Source organism: Somniosus microcephalus, unplaced genomic scaffold (genome assembly GCF_052327205.1).
Source record: "Somniosus microcephalus isolate GS21.2 unplaced genomic scaffold, FLI_Smic_1.0 unresolved_chr3, whole genome shotgun sequence".
NCBI lineage: Eukaryota > Metazoa > Chordata > Chondrichthyes > Squaliformes > Somniosidae > Somniosus > Somniosus microcephalus.
The window spans coordinates 56,687,364-56,698,756 of NW_028225181.1; the positions used below are offsets into that span (position 1 = coordinate 56,687,364).

Genomic DNA, 11,393 nt, shown 5'->3' on the forward strand with positions numbered 1-11,393 from the left:
ATGCTCTCAAAATGCTATTGGGTAGGGAGTTCCAGGATTTGATCCCAGTGATAATATTATGTGTAAGTCAGGATGGTGTTTGACATATAGCGGAACTCGGGGCTGATGGTGTTCCCCCGCAGCAGCTGCCCTTGGTCTTCCTGCTGGTGGAAGTCGCGGCTTTGAGAGGAGCTGCCGAACAGGTCTTGGCGGTTTGCTACCGTGCTTCCTGTAGATAGTACACCCTGCAGCCACCGTACACCGCTGGCGGAGGGAGTGGATGCTCAGGTTTAATGTGGAAGAGTTGGATCAAATAGCAACGTTGCAATTTTCATAGAACATCCTGTGAATGTCGTGCCTGTGTTGTGGGTTCCAGTGGTCATTTCCTTGTCTTTTCCTGCTCTTGTTAACAGTGAATTTGGTGGCGATTGTGATCCTGTCGCGGGGAAGGTGCGGACTCTCCAGATGCATCACTCACTACCTGGTGGGCATGGCAGCGACGGATTTGCTGGTTATCCTCACCGCGGTGATACTGAACCGGATCGGTGGGATTTATTTCCGGGACAGTTGGCTCTCCACTACTCCCGCCTGTAGTCTCAGTACGGTTTTGGTTTACACAAGCAGAGACAGTTCGGTTTGGTTAACGGTCGCTTTCACTTTCGATCGATTCGTAGCCATTTGTTGCCAGGAGCTGAAAACAAGATATTGCACCGAGAAAACGGCGGCTGAGGTTATAGCGGCTGTTTGTGCGCTCAGCTGTTTCAAAAACATTCCCTTTTATTTTACATACCAGCCGTTGTATATACTCAACAGGGTGCCCTGGTTCTGTGATATCAAATTAAGTTACTACACTTCCCCTGCATGGAAAGCCTACGACTGGCTCGACCATATATTAACACCGTGTCTCCCTTTCTTTCTGATCCTGCTGCTCAATGTTCTGACCGTCAGGCACATTGTTGCAGCCAGTCGAGTCCGCAGGGGACTCCGGGGTAACAGGGCCGGTGAGAATCACAGGGACCCAGAGATGGAGAACCGGAGAAAATCTATCATTTTGTTGTTCGCTATATCCCTCAGTTTCCTGCTGTTGTGGATAACATACGTCGGTCACTTCCTGTACGTCAGAATTACAGAAGATTCTTATTTCACAGGTTTCAATTTCAATGACCAACGCTTTATTCTCCAAGAAAGTACAAACATGCTCCAGCTCCTCAGCTCCTGCACCAACACCTTTATATATGCAGTGACCCAGACTAAATTCAGAGAAGAGTTCAAGAATGCGGTCAAATATCCCCTGACTTTGGTTGTGAATTGCTTTAAGCTTTGCAAGTGAAAACTTCCAGCGTTAATTATGGGACGTTCCGCCCTGTGTTGTTCTTATTTTTGTTTTTGGAACTCGGTTTATTCCACTTTACCCTGTCCTAATTGGAATGGCAAGCATGCCCTCCGAGACTCCTCCCCATCAATGGTGCCCCACACTTGAAATAAACCACTTGCATTTATATAGCGCCATTCATTCCCTTGTGTAAGCTGTTCGATTCCGACACCAAATAGGCGTTTCTCCCTTTACTGTATTTGACACACACAGTATATTTATTCAGTACACATGCAGCGAAATAAACGATGTTATTGCGATTTTCCCTCGTAGAAATGTAATCTTTTTTGTTTCCTACACTCCCTACAACTTGTTAAATAACGTTTGCGATCTTCATAGCATGATTTCTTATCCAGCTCTACCTCTCTTCCACCTCTTTCGAACTCTCTACCAACTCTCTACTATTAGACTGCTTGTCCGACATCCAGTACTGGATGAGTTGAGGTTTTCTCTAATTAAATATCGGGAATACTGAAGCCATTGTCCTAGATTCACTCCCCAAACTCCAATCCATTTCCAATGATTCCATCGCTCTCCCGGAAACTGTCTATATCTGCCCATGTCTGTTTTCAACCCTGGTATCTCATTTGAATAGGAATTGAGCCCCCTAGCTCATCTCCATTCTATCAATAAGACTGGCCATTTCCACCTTTGTAATATTGCCAGTCTCCACCTGCACTTCAAATTATCTGCTTCTTAAACCCTGAACCATGCATTATCTCCTCTGGACACGACTATTCCAATGCACTCCTGGCCGTTCTCCTGAGTTCTACCGTTCATAAACTTGAGATATTCCAAATCATCCACCCGCATGCTACCTTGCAACAATCCTGCTCACGCATCTCCCCTGGCTTGCTGACTAAATTGGCTTCCAGTTAAGCAGCACGTCGATTGTAAAATATGCATCCTTGTTCAAATCCTTCCATGGCCTCGTCCCGCCTAATCTCTGTAATATCCTCCAGCCCTAAAATCGCCCGAGAACTCTGCACTTCACCTATTCCGGACATTTGAACATCCACGATTTTAAATGCTCCACCATTGGCGGTCGTGCCTTCAGCTGCCTGGGCGCTAAACTCTGGAATTCCCTCCCTAAATCACGAAACCTCGCTACTTCTCTCTCGTCCTTTAAGACTCTCCTTAAAGGCCTACCTCTTTCAACAAGCGTTATTACATTTGCCCTAACATCTCCTTAAATGGCTCGGTGTCGATTTTATATCATAACACTCCTGTGAAGCACTTTGCGAGGTTTTATTGCTTTAAATATAAATTGATAAGTTGTTGTTGCTTCTTATGCACACTATTTATTCTGATTCATTATAGCATGACAAGTGTTACTGTGAAAACAGCCCCAGAAATAATATATTTCCTTCTAAACAACAGATTCTAACTCGTTTACCATTCTGTTCGATTGTCAGCCTTCCTATCTCAAGGCAGTCTTGGCGCACTAGTTTCACACTGTGGCCACACAAAGAAGTAAAAAGACCCGAATCGCACATTTTCCCTTTCAGCAAAACCTAAACAACAGTGTCTGCTAAGTTATACCCTGACAGATTAAACCCTAAAACATCCTCGGAATGAAAATCGTTTAACCATTTTGTTATTTATCGCTACAGGACAAATTTAGTTTCTTCATTCATGGGATGTGGGCGTGGCTGGCAAGACCAGCATTTAGGGACCATCCATAATTGCCCTTGACAAGGCGGTGGTGAACTGCTTTATACAGCTGAGTGGCTTGCTATGCCATTTTAGACTGTAGTTAAGAGTCAACCACATTGCTGTGGGTCTGGAGTCAAATACAGGCCAGACCAGGTAAGTATGGCAGATGTCCTTCCCTAAAGGATGCTAGTCAACCAGATGGGTTTTTACGACAATCCGATATTTCCATGGTCACCATTACTGATACTACCTTTTCATTCCTGATTTATTAACTGAATTTAAATTCCCAAATTGCCGTGGTAGAATTTGAACTAATTAGTCCAGGAAGCTGAATTAATTCTATAATATAAACAAAAACTGCTGGAAATACTCAGCAGGTCATGCAGCATCTGTGGACAGAGAAACAGAGTTACAATTTCAGGCTGATGACCTTTCGGCAGAACTGGAAAAAGTGAGAGATGTAAGACATTTAAAACAAATGCAGAGTCAGGGAAAGGGGGAGTGGAGGAAAGAACGAAGGGGAAGGTCTCTGATAGGGTAGAAGGCAACACTGATTAAATGAAAAAAATGTATGAATGTACAAAGGAAAATGAGATGATAATGGGACCCATAAATAAGGAAAAGATGGGCCTGCAAGACGTGTAAATGGGAATGGCAGAAACATCAACAGCTGCCAACTGAATAAAATAAGGGCAGAGGTTACGGTCTGAAATCGTTGACCTCAATGACGTGTTCAAATGGTAGTAATGTGACTAAGCGAAAGATGAGTTGCTGTTCCTCCATCTTACATTGAGCTTCGCTGGAACACGGTAAGAGGCCGAGGGCATAGAGATCAGAGTGGGAGTGGATTAGAGAAGTAAAGTGAGACAGGAAGCTTGAGCCAGGCTCTGGATTACTAGTCCAGTAACATACTCACAATGCTGCCATGCCCATCAAACAAATCCAAAAGCAAACTATGAGTAAAAATTAACCAACAACTTTAAACGTATGACATTAAAACAAATCCTAATGCTAATGCACATGTATACACAGCTAGGCTATCTTGCACTTGGGAACTCCTGAAGCTCTTCACAGGCTTTGGAGAACTTTTCAAATGTGGTCATTACTGCAATGTCAGAAAACACGGCAGCGTATTTGCGCAGAAAGTGGAAAGCCAAGGCTGCTGCGTGTTAGCAGTATTTGCAGCTTATGTTCGTCCAAATAAGAGTGATTTGATCGTTTTGTTGCAAGTTTTTTGCTTATTGGAAGCAGGATATTCATGTATGTAAAGTGTAAAGTGCGATAAAAATAAGTGTAATGTGATTGTGGGTAGCAATAGATGATTTCCGTTGGTGTAAATAAGAATATAAACAGCAGAGGATGGTTTTGACACATCAATCTCTGTATTACAGGCCTGGCATGCTTCCGCTGCGCCACTCTGCTGCAGAAATGTATCTGTCTCCAGCTGCTCCTCAGTGTTGTGTTTTACCGACACATATTTCAGCCTCCCGGCAGTATTGAACAGGATTGCATTCCCAGCAAGTAACCCAGAATTCCGGACACAGCAACATACGTGTTGGGAGGCTTACCCTGGCTAGTCAATGTCACAAGGACTATCAGTAATGCACCACCCACAATGGGACAGACACAGAATGACACACTGAAAACCAGCAAGGGACTTGCAGGACACGCAAAGGGAGGGTCAGAGAAAGGCAACGAAGAAACCAGAGAGAGAGAGAGACAAACAGACTGAATAACACGAGGGAGAGTCAGAGACTGTGGGAAAGCAGAGCCTGCGAGAGAGACAGAGGGAGAGACAGACAGGGAAATGGAAGCTGAGAGTAAGAGAGAGACTTGTATGAAGGTGCTTTTTGTTGTGTAATGATACTTCCTGTTGTGTAAAGGTGTCCTCTGTTGTGTAAAGGTAATCCGTATTGTCTAGCAGTATTCCTTGTTGTTTAACGGTAGTCCCCGTTGCGTAAAGATGTTCCTGTTATGTAAAGGTGTTCCCTGTTATGTAAAGGAATTTACATTTGTGTAAATGTGTTCTTTCTTGTGGATATATGGTTCCTGCTTGGTAAAGATGTTCACTGTTGAGCAAATATGTTCCCAGTTGTGTAAAGGTGTTCCCTGTTTTTTGAGGGTGTTCCCTCGTGTGTAACAATGCTCCCTGTTGTGTAAACGGTTTCCCTGCTGTGTAATGTTGATGCCTGTCAGTGCTGTATTTGAGCGAGACATATTTCCGCCTCCGGGCTCTATTGAAAGCAATTGCATTGCCCTCAATAAGGAAGGCAAATGGCATGTTATCCTTTATTGATTGGGGATTGGAGTATATGAGTAAGGAAGTCTTGCTACCATTGTACAGGGCCTTGGTGAAACCACTCCTGCAGCACTGTGCACAGTTTTAATTTCCTCATCTAAAAAGCATATACTTGCCGTGGAGGCAGTGCAACGAAGGTACACTGGATTGATTCTTGGGATGAGAAGGCTGTCCGATGAGGAGAGATTGTTTAGAATCTGCCTATACTCTGTGGTGTTTAGGAGAATGAGAGCTGACCTCATTGAAAAGTACAAGATTCTGAAGGGAATTGACAGGGTAGATGCTGAGAAGTTGTTTCCCCCTGGCTGGAGTGTCTAGAACTAGGAGGCATAGTGTCAGGATAAGGCTTAGGCCATTTAAGACTGAGATGAGGAAGAATTTCTTCACTTGGAGAGTTGTGAATCTTTGGAATTCTCTGCCTCAGAGCGCTGTGGCTGCTGGGGCTTTGAATATATTCAAGGCTGAGATAGAGGGTTTTGGGGACTATAGGGGCATCATGGCCTATGGAGATCGGGCTCGAACGTGGAGTAGATCTTATGTAATGGCGGAGCAGGCTCGAGGAGCCATAAGGACTACTCCTGCTCATATTTCTTATGTTCGTAAATAGGTCAGAGTCCCGGACACAGCAACACACGTGATGGGAGGCTCACTCTGTCTCCACGATGTCACAACCAACTTAGTATTACACCACCCACAATGGGACAAAAACAGAACGAAACACAGAAAGCCAGCAAGGGACTTTCAGGACACACAACGCGATGGCAAGAGAAAGACAACGAGGAAAATAGTGGGAGTCAGACAAACAAACTGAACATCACAAGGCTGAAACAAAGACAGAGGGACAGGCACAGACTGCGAGAGAGAAAGAGGGAGAGTTAGACAGACTGAGAAATGGTGACTGAGAGCAAGAGAAAGACTAGAATTAAGGTGTTTTGATGAGGTAACAGAGAGGGTTGATGAGGGTAATGTGCTTGACATAGTACACATGGATTTCAAAAAGGCGATTGACAAAGTGTCACTAAATAGGTTCGCCAGCAAAGTCGAAGCACATGGAATACAAGGGACATTGGCAGCATGGTTAGGAAATTGGCTAAGTGAGGTTTGAGGGCCATTCTATAGTTTTCAACACAGCCTGGACACTGAAATTTGTCTCGGTAACACACAGCACTGTGGGGCATCGGAACCTGAGCACCAGCCGGAATTCCTCACCAACTGACAGCAGAGTGGCGCAGCGGAAGTGTGCTGGGCCCATAACCCAGAAGTCGATGGATCGAAACCATCCTCTGCTATTTGCAATTTTATTTACACCAGCAATAAAATCCTCTATTGCAAGCCACAATCAAACGCATTTATTTTTATCACACTTTACTTACACCAACTTCCTGCTTGCAATACACAACAGGGATAAATTAGGAATGAAATTTACAATGGGTGTTTTCCAGCAAACATCTATTTATTAGTGTTGCCCTGTGATCACGCAGCATCTTCTCGATCTAGTGGGTTGCATCAGAAGTGAGTTTGCCGTCCACGAATTTAATTTCCTTTTGTTTCACCTGCTATTTACAAGACCAGGCCACATTTCACTCACCAGCCACTAGTTTCAGATTCTGCAACCGATTGCTGTGGTAGCGTGATCGAGAGGACTAAGGCGTTGGATTAAGACTCCAATCTTCTACATGGGTTTGAATCCCACCGCTGCCAGATATTGCGACATTCTTAAATTTCGTCGCTTCAGCAACAGCAGTAAACCGTGCAGGGATGCCGGTTTTGTGTCACCCATTCATTCAGTTGCTATTGACAGGCAGATCTGATTCGCAGAATATTCTCTGGTCCATAATTGGCCTGAGCCCCGCACCGCAACACTTCAAAACACCGTCACCCAACCAACTGAATTCAGGCCGTTCACTCACTCGTCTCCACACCTGCTGCCTCTCACTTATTCAGATATACATCATTTTTCTTTCTCCCATTTCTTGCAATCTATCGACCGTGCTCCCCCATTGCTGTCACTCTCGCACCCACCATCTCTCCGTCGTTTCCCCGTTCGCCCTTCCAAACTTGCCGGTTGAACAGCACCTCCCATTTCCTCCTGTGCTGCAATCCGATTAATTGAACACGAGTATCTTTTTTTCAATCTAACCTATCCAGACAGCGAAAGTTATATTAAGACATGGTTAAGAGAAGATGCATTCTGCAAAAGAAAAGGGTGGGGGAGGGGATCTGGACTCTGACTTCAGGATGAGAGTCAGATGTGTTTTTCATACCATCAGCCTGAGGAAGATGCGATTAGGAGGGCAAATTTTCCTATTGTTCTCTCCTCTTATAGTTACGATAAATTTCAGGCTCAATGCGTCAGGTTTTTTTATCACACTTTATGCTTTTCTTACAGCAACTTCCTTCTTGCAACAAACACTAGAAACTGCAACTCAACTTTCAAAACACTTTATTCGCACCAACATAAGCTGCAAATGCTGCAATCTTGCAGCAGCCTTGGCCTTCCCCTTTCTCTCAACGCGTCCTGCAGCGCCGCGTCGCCAGCACCAGATGGTGCTCTTGGCCTTTACACAAAAGGGAATACGTTCACACAAAACGGAACACCGTTACACAACACGGAGAACCTTTACACAACAGGAAACACATTACTCAATAGCGGACATCTTTACAAAGCACACAAAATCTCTAAACAACAGGGAGAATCTGTACACAACAGCGACCATCTTGAAACAAGAGGGAACAATTTTATATAACAGGGAGCATTTTTACACGACAGGGAATTTCTTTACACAGCAGAACGCACCTTCATGCAAGTCTCTCTCTTCATCTCAGTCTCCGTTTCCCTGGCAGTCTACCTCCCTCTCGGTTTCTCTCGCATTCCCGGTTTTCCCTCAGTCTCTGTCTCTGCCTCGTGTTATTCGGTCTGTCTGTCTGTCTCTCTCTCTCTTTAGTATCCACAGTGTCTTTCTCTGTCCCTCCCTTTGTGTGGCCAGAAAGACCCTTGCCGGTTTTTTGTGTCTCATCTTGTGTCCGTCCCATTGTCGGTGGTGTAATACTGAGTGTCCTTGCGACATTGCGCAGCCAAGTGAGCCTGCAAATTCGGGTGCTGCGGGGTCCGGGCCTCTGGGCGGATTGAGGGCCATTCGAAAGTTATCAACACAGCCTGGATGCTGAAATTTGTCTCGCTAACACACAGCACTGTGGAGCATCGGAACCTGAGCGCCAGCCGAGATTCCACAGAAGCAGAGTGGCGCAGCGGAAGCGTGCTGGGCCCATAACCCAGAGGTCGATGGATCGAAACCATCCTCTGCTAGTTGCATTTTTATTTACACCAGCAATAAATTCCTCTGTTGCTAGCCACAATCAAACGCACTTATTTTTATCACACTTTACTTACACCAACTTCCTGCTCGCAATACACAACAGGGATAAATTATGAATGAAATTTACAATGGGTGTGTTCCAGCAAACATCTATTTATTAGTGTTGCCGTGTGAACACGTAGGTTCTTCTGATCTAGTGGGTTGCTTCAGAAGTGAGTTTGCCGTCCACGAATTTAAGTTCCTTTTGTTTCCCCTGCTATTTACAAGACGAAGCCACATTTCAATCACCAGGTACTAGTTTCAGATTCAGTAACGCAGTGATGTGGTAGTGTGGCCGAGCGGTCTAAGGCGCTGGATTTAGGCTCCAGTCTCTTCGGGGGCGTGGGTTCGAATCCCACCACTGCCAGATATTGCGACATTCCTAAATTTCGTCGCTTCAGCAACAGCAGTAAACCGTGCAGGGATGCCGGGAGTCATAGAGTTTTACAGCACAGAAAGAGGCCCTTCGGCCCATCGTGTCCGCGCCGCCCATCCACCCCTGTCCTGTCTAATCCCATTTTCCAGCATTTGGTCCATAGCCTTGTATGCAATGGCATTTCAAGTGCTCATCCAAATGCTTCTTGAATGCTGTGAGGGTTCCTGCCTCTACCACACTTTCAGGCAGTGAGTTCCAGATTCCAACCACCCTCTGGGTGAAAAAGTTCCTCCTCAAATCCCCTCTAAATCTCCTGCCCCTTACCCTGAATCTATGCCCCCTTGTTATTGACCCCCCTACTAAGGGGAAAAGTTCCTCTTTATCTACCCTATCTATGCCCCTCATCATTTTGTACACCTCAATCAGGTCCCCCCTCAGCCTTCTTTGCTCCAAGGAAAACAACCCCAGCCTGTTTTGTGTCAGCTTTTCATTCAGTTGCTATTGACAGGCAGATCTGATTCGCAGAATTTTCTCTGCTCCAAAATTGGCCTGAGCCCCGCACCGAACACTACAAACACCGTCACCCAACCAACTGAATTCAGGCCGTTCACTCACTCGTCTCCACACCTGCTGCCTCTCACTTATTCAGATATACATCACTTTTACATTTTTCTTTCTCCCATTTCTTGCAATCTATCGACCGTGCTCCCCCATTGCTGTCACTCTCGCACCCACCATCTCTCCGTCGTTTCCCCGTTCGCCCTTCCAAACTTGCCGGTTGAACCAGCACCTCCCATTTGCTCCTGTGCTGCAATCCGATTAATTGAACACGAGTATCTTTTTTTCAATCTAACCTATCCAGACAGCGAAAGTTATATTAAGACATGGTTAAGAGAAGATGCATTCTGCAAAAGAAAAGGGTGGGGGAGGGGATCTGGACTCTGACTTCAGGATGAGAGTCAGATGTGTTTTTCATACCATCAGCCTGAGGAAGATGCGATTAGGAGGGCAAATTTTCCTATTGTTCTCTCCTCTTATAGTTACGATAAATTTCAGGCTCAACGCGTCAGGTTTTTTTATCACACTTTATGCTTTTCTTACAGCAACTTCCTTCTTGCAACAAACACTAGAAACTGCAACTCAACTTTCAAAACACTTTATTCGCACCAACATAAGCTGCAAATGCTGCAATCTTGCAGCAGCCTTGGCCTTCCCCTTTCTCTCAACGCATCCTGCAGCGCCGCGTCGCCAGCACCAGATGGTGCTCTTGGCCTTAACACAAAAGGAAATACGTTCACACAAAACGGAACACCGTTACACAACACGGAGAACCTTTACACAACAGGAAACACATTACTCAATAGCGGACATCTTTACAAAGCACACAAAATCTCTAAACAACAGGGAGAATCTGTACACAACAGCGACCATCTTGACACAAGAGGGAACAATTTTATATAACAGGGAGCATTTTTACACGACAGGGAATTTCTTTACACAGCAGAACGCACCTTCATGCAAGTCTCTCTCTTCATCTCAGTCTCCGTTTCCCTGGCAGTCTACCTCCCTCTCGGTTTCTCTCGCATTCCCGGTTTTCCCTCAGCCTCTGTCTCTGCCTCGTGTTATTCGGTCTGTCTGTCTGTCTCTCTCTCTCTTTAGTATCCACAGTGTCTTTCTCTGTCCCTCCCTTTGTGTGGCCAGAAAGACCCTTGCCGGTTTTTTGTGTCTCATCTTGTGTCCGTCCCATTGTCGGTGGTGTAATACTGAGTGTCCTTGCGACATTGCGCAGCCAAGTGAGCCTGCAAATTCGGGTGCTGCGGGGTCCGGGCCTCTGGGCGGATTGAGGGCCATTCGAAAGTTATCAACACAGCCTGGATGCTGAAATTTGTCTCGCTAACACACAGCACTGTGGAGCATCGGAACCTGAGCGCCAGTCGAGATTCCACAGGAGCAGAGTGGCGCAGCGGAAGCGTGCTGGGCCCATAACCCAGAGGTCGATGGATCGAAACCATCCTCTGCTAGTTGCATTTTTATTTACACCAGCAATAAATTCCTCTGTTGCTAGCCACAATCAAACGCACTTATTTTTATCACACTTTACTTACACCAACTTCCTGCTCGCAATACACAACAGGGATAAATTATGAATGAAATTTACAATGGGTGTGTTCCAGCAAACATCTATTTATTAGTGTTGCCGTGTGAACACGTAGGTTCTTCTGATCTAGTGGGTTGCTTCAGAAGTGAGTTTGCCGTCCACGAATTTAAGTTCCTTTTGTTTCCCCTGCTATTTACAAGACGAAGCCACATTTCAATCACCAGGTACTAGTTTCAGATTCAGTAACGCAGTGATGT

General features: G+C 45.4%; 1 protein-coding gene and 1 non-coding gene across 2 annotated transcripts; both read left to right on the forward strand.

The window, feature by feature from the left end:
* The first annotated feature begins 469 nt into the window (after positions 1 to 469).
* On the forward strand, positions 470 to 1,309 carry LOC147091548 (galanin receptor 2a-like). The gene has a single exon (XM_085976604.1). It carries the CDS (start codon positions 470 to 472, stop codon positions 1,307 to 1,309), a length of 840 nt encoding a protein of 279 aa, XP_085832730.1.
* Positions 1,310 to 8,947: 7,638 nt separating this feature from the next.
* Positions 8,948 to 9,029, forward strand: trnal-uag (transfer RNA leucine (anticodon UAG)). Its single transcript has one exon. It is a non-coding gene; the product is annotated as a tRNA-Leu (tRNA).
* The last annotated feature ends 2,364 nt before the right edge of the window (positions 9,030 to 11,393 follow it).